Source organism: Neoarius graeffei, chromosome 3 (genome assembly GCF_027579695.1).
Source record: "Neoarius graeffei isolate fNeoGra1 chromosome 3, fNeoGra1.pri, whole genome shotgun sequence".
NCBI classification, from domain to species: Eukaryota; Metazoa; Chordata; class Actinopteri; order Siluriformes; family Ariidae; genus Neoarius; species Neoarius graeffei.
In genome coordinates this window covers 5,001,723-5,021,158 of record NC_083571.1, presented here as the reverse complement: position 1 = coordinate 5,021,158, position 19,436 = coordinate 5,001,723, and the positions used below count along the sequence as shown (strand labels likewise).

The 19,436-nt window shown below is 40.1% G+C and overlaps 1 protein-coding gene across 1 annotated transcript in view; it reads right to left on the bottom strand.

Annotated features, from left to right (window-relative positions):
• The window catches only part of kif26aa (kinesin family member 26Aa), a 206,621-nt gene extending 188,087 nt beyond the window's left edge, over positions 1–18,534 (bottom strand). Inside the window, exons 1-2 of the mRNA XM_060915603.1 lie at positions 18,472–18,534; positions 12,253–12,486 (exon numbers count right to left, since the gene is read on the bottom strand). Coding sequence (XP_060771586.1) covers positions 12,253–12,486; positions 18,472–18,534 — 297 coding nt within the window. The remainder of the gene's footprint in view (positions 1–12,252; positions 12,487–18,471) is intronic.
• Between the last annotated feature and the right edge of the window lie 902 nt (positions 18,535–19,436).

Genomic DNA, 19,436 nt, shown 5'->3' with positions numbered 1-19,436 from the left:
TGTTCCCCATCTGCTGCTACAGCAGGTTGGGTGCCCAGGATCTTACCTAATAAGGGCAGGAACCTCTGTTTGTTCTGCATCTCCCTCTGTTTGACCTGTTCCCGGAAATGCAGGACAGATGAGGTTCTTTGCCTTTTTTGAAACGATTCTCAAGCCAGCCAGAAGAGGCGACTTCACTATAATGCTGCTCGCCAGTCACAGGTTGACGACCTGACAATAAACCCCATCTCTGCCAGACGAGGCTCCCTTTCCTGTGGTCTGGGACCCCTTTACGTCATTGTCTTGTTCTAAATTCTGCATACTCATTGTTTCAAAGCATACCACCAACATGGTGGGATTTATTTTTGGGGTTAACTCCCCTAGATCCGTCATGTTCTGCAAAACTAGGGGTGGAGCGTAGAGCCACTGCGACCGGTCTTCGTTATGCGAGAGGCTAGATGGAGTGTCCACTTGCTGATAACAATTTGGCCATATATTACGCATCACATAATGCTGGATATGGGGAGGCCAGACTTGGACGCCAAGGTGTTATTAGGCCAACCAGTAAAGATACTACTAACCCCTAAATAGGACATAAACAATCTTTGAATTGAAAAGCATGGCTATGCTGTACAGTTTGAAGTTACCACTATCTTATAGGCACCATAGCTTGAAATGTATTGGCAACCCATAACTGTTAGTCCACAACTGTTTTGTTTGTTTGTTTGCTTTTAAAAGCAATAATCAAGTTTCTGGAGAGCAAATTAATTAGTTGCTTGTTTGTGTGTTTGTTTGTTTGTTTGTTTTGTTTGTTTAATTACCAACTTGCTTACTTACTTACATCACTGTGACATTAGCCATGCCTCCTGGTTGCAAAAAAATGTTCAAGATCCAGAATCAGAAACACCTTTGTTCTTAACTCATGCCATAGAATAAGACACCTTTCCAAGCCAACAGAAGACGGTTGCTGTGGTTACAGGTAGTTACGAAGGATAAGGTCTGGTGAGGTCCGTCTTTGCAGCTCTCATTTTATCTCAGCGAAGCAGCTGACTATCATCAGTGCAGTCAGCTCACTAGCTATGAATTTAACAAGCTTAGCATGCAGCTAGCATGCCTAATTTACATTCCTTTCACAATCCTACGTACCTCAGGACAACTGCACTTTAGCGACATGACTCCGCTATATTTGTTGATGAGATCTCGCGAGGGTATCGTTCTTATCTAAGGAGAGCACTGATTGGGTAACAGTGCAACGCAAATGGTGTAGATCTAAATCATGAGTATGAACGATGGTAATCTTTACGAATTGTGTAGAGATGAGGTGAAACTGACGAAATGGTTGATCAAGGAAGGTTTGCCGGGAGATTTCAGTGATATTTGTTTGAAAGGTAAAGTGTCTTTGAAGGAAGAGAAACCAGTCAAGACGCTGAATGAATTTCAGCAGTAGGTTCTAATGAGTATTTTTTCACAAGTATTATTAGGGGCTCCTGCCCCCAAACCCCTACTTATCAGTTTCATTCTTGTTTGGTCATCGAATCAGCTGATGGACTCAAACACCATCGTGTCACACTGTTACTGTCGCTATAAATAAACTCCGCCCCCTAGCAACATTACTGTTGCTAAAGTGCAAACTAGCCCATCGCTCAACTCAAATCAATGTTAAGAAACTAGCTAGCTAACAAGTGCATTCTCTATAATGGACACATTTATCCAACAGATGAGATTTTGGTGTCTGTTTGGGCAGCACCTCGGCTTTCAGTGCCACGACATACTCGATAGTATAATCATAAAACATTAGGTCAGGAACTTGCTCACAAGCAACAAAATTATAAGAGACATTTAGGCCTTCAGTTTGTCTCCAAGATAAACACTCAGAGTTTCAGTGAGATATGGTCATGATGGGCGTGTACTGTACGTGTCCAGTCACCACAGGTTAGACTCCATAAGAATCTTCTAGAATTACACCAGCTGAAAGGCACGCGCTGTCTTTCAGTGGATTAGCATAATAATAACTGGAGATCGGGCGGCACGGTGGTGTAGTGGTTAGCGCTGTTGCCTCACAGCAAGAAGGTTCGGGTTCGAGCCCCGTGGCCAGCGAGGGCCTTTCTGTGTGGAGTTTGCATGTTCTCCCCGTGTCCACGTGGGTTTCCTCTGGGTGCTCCGGTTTCCCCCACAGTCCAAAGACATGCAGGTTAGGTTAACTGGTGACTCTAAATTGACCGTAGGTGTGAATGTGAGTGTGAATGGTTGTCTGTGTCTATGTGTCAGCCCTGTGATGACCTGGCGACTTGTCCAGGGTGTACCCCGCCTTTCGCCCGTAGTCAGCTGGGATAGGCTCCAGCTTGCCTGTGACCCTGTAGAACAGGATAAAGCGGCTAGAGATAATGAGAATGAGATAACCGGAGATCATTTTAGTGAACGTCACTCTGATTCCGAAATAAAAATTCTCCATGTCTTTTTGTTTACACCAAAGGGGTCTGTAGCACGTTTCTCATCCTCTAAACTACTAAAAAAGATTTTAAAAAAGCAATATCTCCACGTAGAGAAAAAACAAAGTGTTCAAATTTTAATCATTACACGTAATAATGATTACCTCAATATTACCTCACCTGCGATGGAGTCAGTGGGGTGAAGGATTGTAATCAGTGCGGTTTGTTTGTTTGTTTGTTTGTTTGTTTGTTTGTTTGTTTGTTTGTTTGTTTGTCTGTCTTTTAATAATCTAGCGTCTAGAAGGTTGTACTGATTGACTTCAAATTTTCAGGGTAGGTGGGCACTGGTCCATAGATTACCTTATTATATTTTGGGGGTAATCAGGTCAAGATGAAGGTCAAGAACACTGGAAAGGTCGACCTTTCAGTCAACATATTTTCCATTATAACTCAAAAACGGTTGCCGATAGACAGATGTTTACTTTTATGAGCATATAGGAACTCCTATATGGCCTTTCATTTGGCACCATGATCTTTGACCTTGAGTGACACTGAAAGGTCAAACTCAAGATCACGGATTTTCAGAGGGCTGTAACTTGAAAATGGTTGATGGTAGACAGATATTTACTACTATCAACTTATAGGAAGTGCCATATGGCTTTCATTTGGCACCATGATCAGTGACCTTGACAGGTCAAACTGAAGGTCATGGATTTTCAGAGGGCTGTAACTTGGAAATGGTTGATGGTAGACAGATACAGTGCCTTGCAAAAGTATTCATACCCCTTGAACTTTTTCACATTTTTCCACCTTACAACCACAAACTTAAAAGTTTTTTATTGAGATTTTATGTGATAGACCAACACAGAGTAGCACATAATTGAACGAAAATGATAAATGGTCTTCAAAATTTTAAACAAATAAAAATCTGAAAAATGTGGTGTGCATTAGTATTCAGGCCCCTGTCCTCTGATACCTCTAAATACAATCCAGTGCAATCAACTGCCTTCAGAAGTCATCTAATTAGTTAATAGAGTCCTACTGTGTGTAATTTACTCTCAGCATAAATACACTTGTTCTGTGAAGGCCTCAGTGGTTTGTTAGAGAACACTGAAGAACAAACAGCATCATGAAGACCAAAGAACTCACCAGACAGGTCAGGGATAAAGTTCTGGAGAAGTTTAAAGCAGGGTTAGGTTATAAAAAAATATCCCAAGCTCTGAACATCTCAAGAAGCACTGTTCAATCCATCATTCAAAAATGGAAAAAGTGTGGCACAACTGCAAACCTACCAAGACATGGCCGTCCACCTAAACTGACAGAGCGAGCAAGGAGAGCACTGGTCAGAGAAGCAGCCAAGAGGCCCATGATCACTCTGGAGGAGCTGCAGAAATCCACAGCTCAGGTGGGAGAATCTGTGCACAGGACAACTATAAGTCGTACACTCCACAAATCTGGCCTTTTTGGAAGAGTGGCAAGAAGAAAGCCATTGTTGAAAGACAGGCATAAGAAGTCCCGTTTGCAGTTTGCCAGAAGCCATGTAGGGGACACAGCAAACATGTGGAAGAAGGTGCTTTGGTCAGATGAGACCAAAGTTGAACTTTTGGGCCTAAATGCAAAGCGCTATGTGTGGCGGAAAACTAACACTGCTCATCACCCTGCACACACCATCCCCACTGTGAAACATGGTGGTGGCAGCATCATGCTATGGGGATGCTTTTCTTCAGCGGGGACAGGGAAGCTGGTCAGAGTTGATGGGAAGATGGATGGAGCTAAATACAGGGCAATCCTGGAAGAAAACTTGTTGGAGGCTGCAAAAGACTTGAGACTGGGAAGGAGATTCACCTTCCAGCAAGACAATGACCCTAAACATACAGCCAGAGCTACAATGGAATGGTTTAGATCAAAGAATATTCATGTGTTAGAATGGCCCAGTCAAAGTCCAGACCTAAATCCCATTGAGCATCTGTGGCAAGACTTGAAAATTGCTGTTCACAGACGCTCTCCATCCGATCTGGCTGAGCTTGAGCTATTTTGCAAAGAAGAATGGGCAAAAATTTCAGTGTCTAGATGTGCAAAGCTGGTAGAGACATACCACAAAAGACTTGCAGCTGTAATTGCAGCAAAAGGTGGCTCTACAAAGTATTGACGCAGGGGGGCTGAATACTAATACACACCACATTTTTCAGATTTTTATTTGTTTAAAATTTTGAAGACCATTTATCATTTTCGTTTCACTTCACAATTACGCGCTACTCTGTGTTGGTCTATCACATAAAATCTCAATAAAAAACTTTTAAGTTCATGGTTGTAAGGTGGAAAAATGTGAAAAAGTTCAAGGGGTATGAATACTTTTGCAAGGCACTGTATTTACCATTATCAACATATAGGAAGTGCCATATGGGCTTTCATTTGGCACCATGACCTTTGGCCTTTAACGACTTTGAAGTGTCAAACTCAAGGTCATGGATTTTCATAGGACTATAACCTGACAGCTGATGATTGAGAAATATTACCATTATCGACATACAGGTATAAAATAAGTGCTGGCGGGCGAGGTTTGTTTCGCCTGGCAACATTTGTTTCATGCTGTTTTTTTTTTTTCCTTTAGAAAGGTGTCCGTAATTATGGAGTGAACCAAATATAACAGAACTGGCTATCAAATTCTGTACACCGAACCAAATAACGAGGCAATAAATTAATTCGACACGAGTTTGATTATGTTCCTTTAGATATCCATAACTGATTGTTTTATTAACAAAAGCTGTTATTGCTTTTGAGAGATCATTTCCTTCATATGGCTTTTAAATTATTAAAACACAAGTGGCACCATTGGTGATGGTTTAATTCCATGAGCGACAGCTGACAGCTTTAACAGTGAGTCCGATCTATTCAAAAATAAAACCCCAAGTCTTTCCTCTATGAGTGCACTTAAAGTTTGTTCAGGATGAAAATCGTCTGCGGAGAGGAGTGATGGTGTCTGGGGATGACAGCATGTTTGTGTTCTAAAGTAGCTGAAGAAGCTTTATCTTGGTTTGGGTAAAGATTCAGTGCTTTCACTGTGACATTTTAAAGTGCTCTGTGTGACGGCCCGGGTTTCAATCTGATCGTCTAAACTGTCCAATCCATCTTACTGCACAGAAAGGAGCACATTGAGAGAAATGTTTGGCTTCTGCCCCATATTTTAGGTGTTTACGGGAAAGGAAATGAGTTGTATTTATGTCGAAACGTAACTAAAATCGTGCATCGTAAACATCCATCTGTTTGGAATGTATTCAAAGGTTGGCACTGCGTTCATCTCAGCAGGGTCTGCAACCTAAAGGTATGATTTTACTCACTAGTTTCTTCTACACAACACACAGTTTCTTCAAAGAAATTCCCCTGGAGTCGTGTTTGAATCCTGTCACAGCAAAGCAAAGCTCTGAAACATTCTCCGAATACAGTACATCTGTGTGCTTCCCAGGCTTTGGGCAGGACATGAAAGCGTTATAGATTTTTCCCTGAAAAACATTACAGCAAACCAACACTGCCCAATCAGAGTGTTGAGGAATGATTGGATTAGCCATTTGTCTGCTCCGACAGATCTGACTCAGCTTATAAAGGACTGAATAATTTCCTGATGGGTTCAAAACATGAGCACAGAAAGCTGGATGCCCAAGAAACATGGAACATGGCCATTGAATATATCGTAGATAAACACTGTATTACACCATCACAGATACATGACGTGCCATTACGGATTAGACAGAAGGTAATGTCATAGAAGGTAAGTGATATTTAATCGCAAATTAAAAATCTACGTCATTCCGTACGCATCATACGGCATGAAAATACTCTGTGGTGCATCATCAGAGGTATGTCCTGTCATCACAAACATGACGTACGTCAACACAGATGTGCAATACTTCATACCTCAGTGAAGATATGTGTCATGCAGTATTACAGATTTGAAATGCATTGCCATAGATATGTTGTCTGTCATCACTGTTCTATCATGTCATTGCAAATACTGTATGCCATATGTCATGTGAAAAAGATTTGTCATACGTCGTTGCAGATTTGCCATGCTTCATGACGGGCATATCAGATGTCATCTCGGACATGTAATATATCATCGCAGATGCGCCATATGTCATCTCATATGTGCCATACATCATTTCAGACATGGCACATGGCATCTCAAACATGGTATACAACTCAGACATGTTATACATCATTACAGATGTCAGACGTCATCTCAGACATGGTATACATCATCGCAGATGTGCCATATGTCATCTCATATGTGCCATACATACAGACGGCTGCCTCGGTCTGTGCTGCAAACCACCCAATCACTTTTTTCTTTCTCAAACATTAAACTTATAAACAGACCATTCTTGTAAATCAAAAGCAGAATGTCATCTACACAGCCGACATGCGAGACCATGCAGTTCACACAGATTTAAGGAAAAGCCAACAGGAAAACACTTTCGTTCAGCTAGAGAAGGTTAAGTAGCTTCATTTCCTACTTGGATGCCATTACATATATTGTTCGGCAAACACAATGAGCGCAGGTGCTGATTTACTGTATATCCACAGAGCAGGAGGAATGAGCTGAAAAGCTCCCTCCTGATCAATCACAGCGATGTACACAGCTAAGGTCTGCTGGGGTCAAATCTCAATGAAGTGGACCTCAGCTGAAAGCTAAGATTCTTTTCAGACATTAGGAATGCTTGTTTAGAGTCCTGTTTAGAGGAATATCTCAGCATTAACTAGAGCCAAATACTACATTTCATAGACATAGTATGTCATCACCGATACGGCACTTGTCATTACAGATATGTGGTACGTCATTACTGACACATCATATGTCATCACCGATACGGCACGTGTCATTACAGATATGTGGTACGTCATTACCGACACATCATATGTCATCACCAATACGGCACGTGTCATTACAGATATGTGGTATGTCATTACTGACACATCACATGTCATCACCGATACGGCACGTGTCATTACAGAACATATCAGATGCCATCACAGACGTGTTATATACTATTACAGATATATCGTTTGTCATTACAGATATGTGATATGTCATTACTGACACCTCATCACCGATACAGCATGTGTCATTACAGATATGTGGGACGTCATTACTGACACATCATATGTCATCACCGATATGGCACATGTCATTACAGATATGTGGTACGTCATTACTGACACATCATATGTCATCACCGATATGGCACGTCTCATTACAGATATGTGGTACGTCATTACTGACACATCATATGTAATCACCGATATGGCACGTGTCATTACAGATATGTGGTACGTCATTACTGACACATCATATGTCATCACCGATATGGCACGTGTCATTACAGATATGTGGTATGTCATTACTGACACATCATATGTCATCACCGATACGGCATGTGTCATTACAGAATATATCAGATGCCATCACAGATGTGTTATATACTATTACAGATATATCGTTTGTCATTACAGATATGTGATATGTCATTACTGACACCTCATCACCGATACAGCATGTGTCATTACAGATATGTGGTACGTCATTACTGACACATCATATGTCATCACCGATACGGCATGTGTCATTACAGAATATATCAGATGCTATCACAGATGTGTTATATACTATTACAGATATATCGTTTGTCATTACAGATATGTGATATGTCATTACTGACACCTCATCACCGGTACAGCATGTGTCATTACAGATATGTGGTACGTCATTACTGACACATAATATGTCATCACCGATGATGTACCTTATATGTATATCATTTGTCATTACAGATATGTGATGTGCCATCACTTACACATCATAACCACTATGACATGTGTCATTACAGAATATGTGAGCTGTCATCACAGACGTGTTATACACCATTACAGATAGATCTCTGTCATTACAGGTATGTGATACATCATCACAGATACGGCATGTGTCATTCCAGAATACGTCAGATGTCATCACAGATGTGTCATACACCATTACAGATCGATAAATAGATTACTTTATTAATTGCAGAAAGATATGTCATTTGTCATAACAGATATGTCATATATCATTAGTGACATCAAATGCCATAATAAATAGGGCGTGTGTCATTACAGGTATGTCAGATGTCATAACAGACATGTTATATGCCATTACAGTAACATGCTTGTCATTACAAATACGTCATACGTCATTAGTGATGTATCGTATGTCATGACCAATACGGCATGTGTCATTACAGAATATGTCAGATGTCATCAGAGACATTATACACCATTAGCGATAGATAGATTTCTTTATTCATCCCCAAAGGGAAATTGCAGAAAGATATGTCATTTGTCATTAGTGGCATTGTATGTCATGACAGATATGACATGGGTCATTACAGAATGTCGGATGTCATCACAGACATGTGATATGCCATTACAAATGCATCACTTGTCATTGCAGATACGTCATACATCATTAGTGACACATTACATGTCATGACCGATACAGCATGTGTCATTACAGAATACATCAGACGTCATTACAAACATGTTATATGCCATTAAATAGATAGATAGATAGATAGATAGATAGATAGATAGATAGATAGATAGATAGATAGATAGATAGATAGATAGATAGATTACTTTATTAATCCCCAAATTGCAAAAATATGTCATTTGTCATTACAGATACATCATACATCATTAGTGACACATCATATGTCATGACCAATATGGCATGTGTCATTACAGATACATCAGATGCCATCACAGACATGTTACATGCCATTCTAGACAGACAGACAGACGGATCATTTGTCATTACAGAGACATCATATGTCATTAGTGACATCATGTCATAATAGATATGGCATCTGTCATTACACAATGTCAGATGTCATCACAGACATGTTACATGCCAATACAGAGGCATCCTTTGTCATTACAGGTACGTCATACATCATTAGTGACACATCATATGTCATCACCAATACGGCACGTGTCATTACAGACACGTCAGATGTCATCACAGACATGTTATCTGCCATTACAGTAACATGTTTGTCATTACTGATATGTTGTACATCATTAATGACACATCTTATGTCATCACAGATATGGCATGTGTCATTACATAGATGTCAAATGTCATTACAGACATGTTATTACACCATTACAGATACATCATCTGTCATTACAGATATGTAAGACGTCATTACTGACACATCTTGTGTCATCCCAGATACAGCACTTGTCATTAGAGATATCATTACAGACACATGATACATCACTCCAGATGTCATATGTCATTCCAGATACAATATATCATGTCCCATGTCATTACAAATATGTCCTGTCATTACTGACACATTACGCATTAACAAAGATATGTCATGTCATCACAGGCAAACACATCATTCCTCATTAGTGGCATCAACATGGAAATGCCAGCCATCATCCTAGCCATAATGCACGTCATCACCGACATGTCACACATCCACACAGATATACGTCATTACAGATACAGTATATAGTATATGGGTCAGGATTTAATAGGATCCTATAGACTTTATAACAGTGTGAGAGTGTCAGTGATGTTTGTTAATCTGTTAACTGTGATTTAGTCAAATGGATATTCCAACAACAAAGCCGTTGATGTAACGGTGCAATGGTTATCATCACTGTCACCTCACAGCAAGAAGGTTGCAGGTTCAAACCTCATAACCGACAGGGGCCTTTCTGTGTGGAGTTTGCACGTTCTCACCATGTCTATATTGGTTTCCCCCAGAGGTTACTCTAAATTGTCCATGCTCTACGTCCTTGATGTCCACCCTGGGTAGCTCTCGTGAGTGAGCTAACAAATCCGCCATCAACTACGGCTGAGATACGAGAAGAAGAACAACAAAGCACTCGATTTTCCTCAAAACTGCTCAGAAAGTTGGAGCTTATATGCCTTTTCTACTCCACGTCAGCACGTACCGTGGCTCCATGTTGTATAATCCTTTAATCAGACCGGCGATCGTAGATGACACGCACAGCTGCTCATGTTTCTGGATCTCAGCACTTTTCCTGAACGTGGCCATTCAGCGTCAGTCGTAACTCCCAATTCATAGGATCATAAAATGGTGCTGAGTAGGTCACCTCTGTCGCCTCGCCATCACTCACACACACACACACACACACACACACACACACACACACACACACACACACGTGTCCGATATGTAATACAAACTAATGGCCTTACAAAGTGTTTCCCATAAACAGTGTTCAGAGTCTGGAGCGGCAGTAAGTCAGAGAGGACGGACTTTAAGTCTGATTCATTCTCCATTCTACGGAGGCAAAATGCAGGGAATCAAATAAAAATCTGACCGTGCAGGATTTAAACACATTACCTTTGCACTCAGATACAATTCTGTTACACCACAGAGCTGCTAAATTCTGGATTCTGTTTGGCCAAATGATAATATAATACTTTCAAGACGTTTGCCGACTTTTCTTTCATACTTCTGCGTTCTCAGCAGTTAGACTTTATATTTGTATGCGCTTAGGATTCGTAGGATTCTGATAAATCCCGAAGCAGTTAAGGTGAGGAGCTTTGAACAATGAGGGAGTTTTTGACATTGAGGTGTTTGGACATGTTAACACCACTGTCTCGAACGCTTAAGGAACCCTCTGAATCTCAATGTGTGCTCGCCCTGACAGCCCTCTACTCACCTCATCTCCTCACCACACACCATCCCATAAACATCCCATTATTCCTTTTTATACTTTACAATTCTCTTTACTGTTGGAGAATGCATGCATTTTACATAGTATGTGCTCTCTGAAAGAAAAAAAAAATAAAAGATGTTGCTTTATTGGGGAAAAAGTTTCACTTCTGATTGTTAAATATTGGAGATTCTGTCCATAAATGTTAAATGAATATCTTTAAAAAAAGAAGAAAGAAAAGAAAAGAATATAGCTGCAAGTAATGATGAAGGGCCCGAGCATTTCTGGTTCCAGAGGGTCACTTTGGGCATGTGGATATCATCAGAAGTACTGTATCATATCCTATAACCTGTGACGTTTGAGCCGTATCAGGCAATGCATGGCAAATTTATGACACATTTCCTGTTTGCTTGGCTTAAATTAATAAATTTATTGTTTCTCCATTTCAACACCTTGCATAATATCACAAATCCCTTCGCGATTCAAAATCAGCAACATTTTGACATCACGTTTGCTAAATCTGGCATGAATCAAACAAACCACCTAGGAGGAGAACGTCAAAATGTAGCACGTGTCAGAATGCACGAAACCAAAAATAACTCACTTCCTGTTGAGTATGGCTAATACAACGTACCTTACAATTTTATTCGGCTTGGGGCACCGCACACACCTACCAAGTTTGACATGGACTGGTGAAATTATATACCGGGTAAAAGTCTCAATGACATGTGGGGGCACTCTGGAGGTCCCCGGACACACCCGGGGCCAAGCCGCTATCTGTAGGTAGAGGTAGCCAGGACTGATGTGTGTACCAAATTTCATGAGTTTTCGACCATGGGAACCACCTCAAAAATGGTCGTCTTGAAGAAAAAGAATAATAATAATAAGGGGAAGAGGAATCCTTAGGAAAACAATACGGCCTTGTACCTCTGGTGCTCGAGCCCTAAAAATTCAACCATTTAAGGGATTGTACATTTTTTTATCTGTTTATATCCCTGTGAATGATCTGTTACTATTCCATAGAAATGATAACACATTAATACAATATAAAGGAGAAAATATAATCAAACGTGTGCATGAGAAATCGTTTAAATTTTTGACTTGGACAAACCTTGAGTGCACTGGACTCAGCCAGAGCCAGCGCCTGTCTGTTGAGTTGGTTGGTGATAATGTAACATCTCTGACATGCCCTCCCAGTGCCAAGCTCCCTCACCGACACCGAGCCGGCACCCTCTGGATTCGGACGATGGCCGTGTTGCTGAATCTCATCAGCTGAGTGGAGCTTTTTCCTGGGATTGAGTCCTCCATAGTGCAGTGACTCTTTACACGCCGAGCCTTCGATGACCTGATTCAGAGACAGAAATAAACAGTGGTTTAGAACAGGGGTTCTCAACCTTTACAGATGTACAAATGTACAGGAGGAATGTGACAAAAGTAAAGGCTTGTTCTTCTTAATTTACCCACAAATGTATTGATTCCACTTGAAAAGTGTTCGGCAAACCAGGTACCAGATTTGGGACATCCGGAACTACAACCCCGATTCCAAAAAAAGTTGGGACAAAGTCCAAATTGTAAATAAAAACGGACTGCAATAATTTACAAATCTCAAAACCTGATATTGTATTCACAATAGAACATAGACAACATATCAAATGTCGAAAGTGAGACATTTTGAAATTTCATGCCAAATATTGACCCATTTGAAATTTCATGACAGCAACACATCTCAAAAAAGTTGGGACAGGGGCAATAAGAGGCTGGAAAAGTTAAAGGTACAAAAAAGGAACAGCTGGAGGACCAAATTGCAACTCATTAGGTCAATTGGCAATAGGTCATTAACATGACTGGGTATAAAAAGAGCATCTTGGAGTGGCAGCGGCTCTCAGAAGTAAAGATGGGAAGAGGATCACCAATCCCCCTAATTCTGCGCCGACAAATAGTGGAGCAATATCAGAAAGGAGTTCGACAGTGTAAAATTGCAAAGAGTTTGAACATATCATCATCTACAGTGCATAATATCATCAAAAGATTCAGAGAATCTGGAAGAATCTCTGTGCGTAAGGGTCAAGGCTGGAAAACCATACTGGGTGCCCGTGATCTTCGGGCCCTTAGACGGCACTGCATCACATACAGGCATGCTTCTGTATTGGAAATCACAAAATGGGCTCAGGAATATTTCCAGAGAACATTATCTGTGAACACAATTCACCGTGCCATCCGCCGTTGCCAGCTAAAACTCTATAGTTCAAAGAAGAAGCCGTATCTAAACATGATCCAGAAGCGCAGACGTCTTCTCTGGGCCAAGGCTCATTTAAAATGGACTGTGGCAAAGTGGAAAACTGTTCTGTGGTCAGACGAATCAAAATTTGAAGTTCTTTATGGAAATCAGGGACGCCGTGTCATTCGGACTAAAGAGGAGAAGGACGACCCGAGTTGTTATCAGTGCTCAGTTCAGAAGCCTGCATCTCTGATGGTATGGGGTTGCATTAGTGCGTGTGGCATGGGCAGCTTACACATCTGGAAAGACACCATCAATGCTGAAAGGTATATCCAGGTTCTAGAGCAACATATGCTCCCATCCAGACGACGTCTCTTTCAGGGAAGACCTTGCATTTTCCAACATGACAATGCCAAACCACATACTGCATCAATTACAGCATCATGGCTGCGTAGAAGAAGGGTCCAGGTACTGAACTGGCCAGCCTGCAGTCCAGATCTTTCACCCATAGAAAACATTTGGCGCATCATAAAATGGAAGATGCGACAAAAAAGACCTAAGACAGTTGAGCAACTAGAATCCTACATTAGACAAGAATGGGTTAACATTCCTATCCCTAAACTTGAGCAACTTGTCTCCTCAGTCCCCAGACGTTTACAGACTGTTGTAAAGAGAAAAGGGGATGTCTCACAGTGGGAAACATGGCCTTGTCCCAACTTTTTTGAGATGTGTTGTTGTCATGAAATTTAAAATCACCTAATTTTTCTCTTTAAATGATACATTTTCTCAGTTTAAACATTTGATATGTCATCTATGTTCTATTCTGAATAAAATATGGAATTTTGAAACTTCCACATCATTGCATTCCGTTTTTATTTACAATTTATACTTTGTCCCAACTTTTTTGGAATCGGGGTTGTATTTAGTATTTGGCTTCAAACTTGAAAAACATTTTGTGGCCCACCAGATGGCGCTTCTTGAGAAACACTTGTTTAGAAGATGCATCTAGAATCTGTGAAGATGGTTGTGGACTACAAGTGCGATGATAACTTTCCATCAAGATGGAGTCTTTGAGTCTTGGAGTCTCCATCAGTCAACAATTAATAACAATAACGTCATCAAATAGACTTCATTTTAAAACGACTGGATCATAAATTGGTTTGTAGACGTCAGACATGTTGGTTTCAGGATTTCAGAAATTCCTGATCTCCTGGGAGTTTAATAATAATAATAATAATAATAATAATAATAATAATAATGACTTGTATAGCACATTTTACATGCATATATGATCAAATGCACTTAAAATATTTTAAAAAATTAAAATATATAAATGAAATACTTTGCACATGCTGTTTGGCAGATAGTCGTGAAAGACAGACGTCATGTTAGTGGAATAAAGGTGACACATTTATATGTCTAATAATCTGTAATTCACTGAGATGTCTTCGGGTACATTACATCAAACTCAAATGCTCTAAATGAGTGCAAGTTCAAATAATATGTTTAAATAATGAGATAATAACCAGCTTAACAACTTATCGTCAATTACTGAGTTTATTAGGAACACCCATCCATCCATATGCTGTTCTGTTTGATGCAGTTCTCTAATCAGCCAATCGCTTGAGAGCAGCACGATGCATGATACAAATCAAGAGCTTCGGTTAACGTTCACAATGTTCAAACACCAGAATGGGAAAAACTGTGATCGCTCAGTGAAGTGTGGCTTTCTTTCACTGTGGCATGGGTGTTGGTTTCCCTGGTGAAAACCTTTCAAGGATCTTCAAGGAGCCGTAAAGTTCTTTGTGATGGTCTTTGAGGATCCTGTTGAGGATCTCAACAAAGATCGTCAAAAGATCTTCAAGGATCTTTAAAATTCTTGGCAAGATCTTCAAGGATCTTTGAAAGATCTTTGTCAAATCCTTGAGGATCTTTACAAATGATTTTGCATATGAAGATCTTTGAAGATCTTTCTAAGATCTTTTAAGGATCCTATAAAGAACCGTAAGTTTAAGGATCTTTGGCAGGTCTTTGACAATCCTCGTGGATCCTTAAAAATCCTGTGAGGTTTTTCACCAGGGTTGAACCAGATGAGTATGAGGTTTAAGTATTTCAGGAACTGCTGATCTCCTGGGGTTTTCACACACAGGAGTCTCTAGAGTTTATACAGAATGGTGCCAAAAACAAAAAAACACTGAGTTGAGTGACAGTTCTGTGGATGGAAAGTAAACAAATGCCTTGTTGATACGAGAGGGTCAGAGATCAAAAAATGGACAGATTTGAGGTGGTTTGAGCTTTTTTCCAGGAAGGATATAATAACTCATATAATCACTCTTTACAACCATGGTGAACAGAAAAGCATCTCAGCAGAAAAGCAACAGCAGAACAGAAGAACACATTGGGTTCCACTCCTGCAGCCAAGAACAGGGATCTGTCTCAGAAACTGGTCTCTCATTTGGGACATTATGGTCAAAAAATAAATTTTCTAATTTTGCTTTTTTTTTTTTTTTGCATTTACCCAACACTCAATGTTTCTTTTGTCATGTTTAATAAGAATAAAGATAGTATCTTGCTTTATCTGGCCTCCACTGTGGGAATTCTTTTGATTACAATTCGAATGCTTTTGTAAGATTGATTTCCATATAAACATACATGTCAACCTATACGGATTGTCTGGAAATTATACGGATTTTAGCTCATTTCAAGGGTGTACGGGCGTATAAACAAAGTCTTACGGATTTTCAGTATTTTCTGACCTAAATTTATTTCACGTATCTTACTTGAACATCGTCAGCTGATCGTCGCAAAAACATACAAAAGCTCGATTTATAGACAAAGAACAGCGTGTATGCAGGGGCAGATAACCCAGACTATGTGAAACCGGATGTTTATTCCTCAAGCCTCGTGCAGTATCGCGACTGCGAGACTTCGCTCGTTCCGGTCATGCGCACGATCTGCAATTATACGCGCCAAAAGGTCATTGTTCGAACGATTTTCTCATTGTGCAGAGCGACACCTGAGAGATTTTGAATAGCGTCTGCTGAGTGAAAGAATGGGAACACCGAGAAAGAAAATGGGATACGGCGGGCGGTATCTTCCTGAATGGAAGGAGACATTTAATGGTGTCATTGTTCAGGCGAAAAATGAGGAGTACGCGCACTGCACAGTTTGTGTGCGAGATATAAAAGTTGCGGCGTCTGGAGTTTACGACGTGAGGTCCAAACTACATCAGCGAAATTTGCACCAGAAACAGAATCAGCCGCAAATGACGATGTTTGCAAAGCCTAAGACCGATGATCAACCAACAAGTGAAATAAGAGCAGAAGTTACGATCTGTAATTTTATTGCTCAGCACAATTTGCCGCTAGCCGTTGCGGACCACCTGACAGAACTGTTGCCACGAATTTGCACAGACAGTACGATTGCGAAATCTATCAGCTGTAGGCGCACCAAAACAACGCAAATAATCAAAAAGAGCTTGGCCCCCGAAGCTACACTACCGAACATCCAGCACTGCCGGACGTCGCCATTTTCCTTGATGATCGACGAATCCAGTGACAAAAAGACGGACAAGCGACTGGCCGTTTTGGTGCGGATCTTCAACATAAACAGAGGGGCGAAGTCAAGAATCATAGACATGCCCGTGTGCAATATCGGCACGGGCGAGGCGATTTTCGACATGCTGGACGAAGTTCTCAGGCAAGTTATATTTACTTATTTATTTATTAAGTTTGGTGCGATTCGAAGGCTATAAGGATTTTATGTTGATTTTATGGATTTCTTCCTCTGATACTACAGGTGGACGCCCAAAGGGGTTGACATGTAGGTATAAAATAACTCCATCATGAAGAATTAAAGCTCCTCCTTCACAGATGAGTGAAAATATTGAATAAATTTCCTCTTTTTGATTGCTTGGGTTAAAAATGCCAAGTTATGATGACTGAACTGATTATTCACTTAAATATGAATAATATGATACATTTTGGGTGTTTGATATGGCGAAATAGGACAATAGGACACAAAAAATGACTGGCCGTAGATTCTATCAAAAGTTCGATCTAAATTGACCATGGTTGCAAAATATTGGCCAAAAATACGCAAACACTACGAAATATGAAAGTAAAGATGAAAAAGAAACATTCTATTGCCTTATACTGCAAGACTAAAACAAAATAAAACTGTCAAAACTCACCTTTTCAGCGATAACGTCCAAACAGATCACCCGCGTAACAGAAAGGCCGCAAATGGAAGCACGATCAACTTCTAACTGTTGGAGTGGAAAATTCCATTCTACACATGCAAATTGTTAATGTGTGTCCTTCCCCGCACACAAATAACACGCTACGGTAAAAAATAGACCACGACTCATTTTATAGCTCAGAAATTCATACAAGACCAGCTACCATCGTAACATATTCTGTAAGAAACATATTCTATACCTAGCTTTCAGCTTTCGTTTTAAAAAACAAAATCGCAGATTTATAACTAAATTTTTATACGGCGTAGTGATTTTAAGTTACTACTTTTGGTGAGGTCGTGACCTTGACCCTGAGGCTTTCCGTTTAGATCAAAACACACAATCGTATTGGTTTTGGGTTTGCGGAAAATGGCGTTACGACAGTGATGAAATATTTTGCGTGATGTTTTATTACGGTTATGATTATTCTGTGAGCGCACCAATCCTTAGGTGGATAAAGTTACAACTTAAAATACAATTAGTGATAACTGTAGACTTTTCAGTGGACTGCAACCTTTTTAAGGGAATGCGATGTAGTCGACCATTTATCATGTCCCAGATCAAGCCACCATTTTTCCATAAATTTGCAGAATTGTTGCCAAATTCTGAATAGAGTATTCACATCAAAGATTTAGTTTTATCTGTATTATTTCTTTCATCATTTTATTTCAAATTAAAACCAACATCACCATTCAAAACTATATAGTTTATTGACTGTGGGTATATTTAGTGGGGGACCCCCACAGTACCCAGTTTCTGAGACAGACCCATATATATATATATAGTGTTTGTGTGTTGTGTATATTACAGGTACATTAACACTCCTCACACACCTCTCTCTCTCTCTCTCTCTCTCTCTCTCGCTCAGATCTTACCGTAAATCTTCTATAATCCAGTTTTCGTCCTGCAGCAGAAAACCCATCTCTGGTGTCCATCATTCTGACTCAGGGGTGCCAAAACATTTGCACAGGAGAGAACTTAAGAATAAAAGTGGGAGTGATGTAGGAGAGAAGCTCTGCTCATCTCACCAGCAGGTTTTCTCATAACACTGCAAACTCTCTTCTTTAGATTTATAATAATAATAATAATAATAATAATAATAATAAAAAGTAGTTTAACTCCAGACTAGATCATGAAACTTTTTAAACACCCTGATTAAAGTAAAAGATGGTGAAATGATGTCCTCAGCTTGGATCCTGGGAGTCTGGAGTTTCAACTCAAACTTGCACAGGGCTTTAAATCGAGTCTCAACGGGTTGCCAGATTGGACTTAATTGATCCTGGTCACATTCCTTCATTATGATGAAATAAACTCTAAACTCTTAATCACACTCTTATACTCTATAATATGATCATAACAGATTGTGTAGGTTATTAAATCCACATTGAATACAAGACTCAATGCTAAAAACAGTCCATGACACCAATGGATTTTGTACACTTGATAGACAAGGTTACCAGGTCTCTGTGTAATCCTCTTTTGCATCCAGTGGATTGATTTTAAAGAAACGCTCCAGGATATGTCCCCACGCCCTATTTTCACCTGTATGTGTGTCCCAGTATTGTAATCGAGTCACTAAACCACAAGTCGAGTCCAAGACTCTAACCGCACCATGTGACGGTGTCTGTTTCAGCGCCATTAACGTTAGTTCGTTCCTGAACAGGTGAATGTGCTTCTCTTTATCAGGGAGTGTAAAGTATTCTGTCAGAGATGGTTGGGAGACAGATGGACGTGCAGAAGGTGTGTTTATTAATACAAGTGAAGACGGTAAATAATCCACAGGAAACCAAACAAGGAAATAAGACTCGGTAATGTATCAGCAACGCAACTCAATACTTCG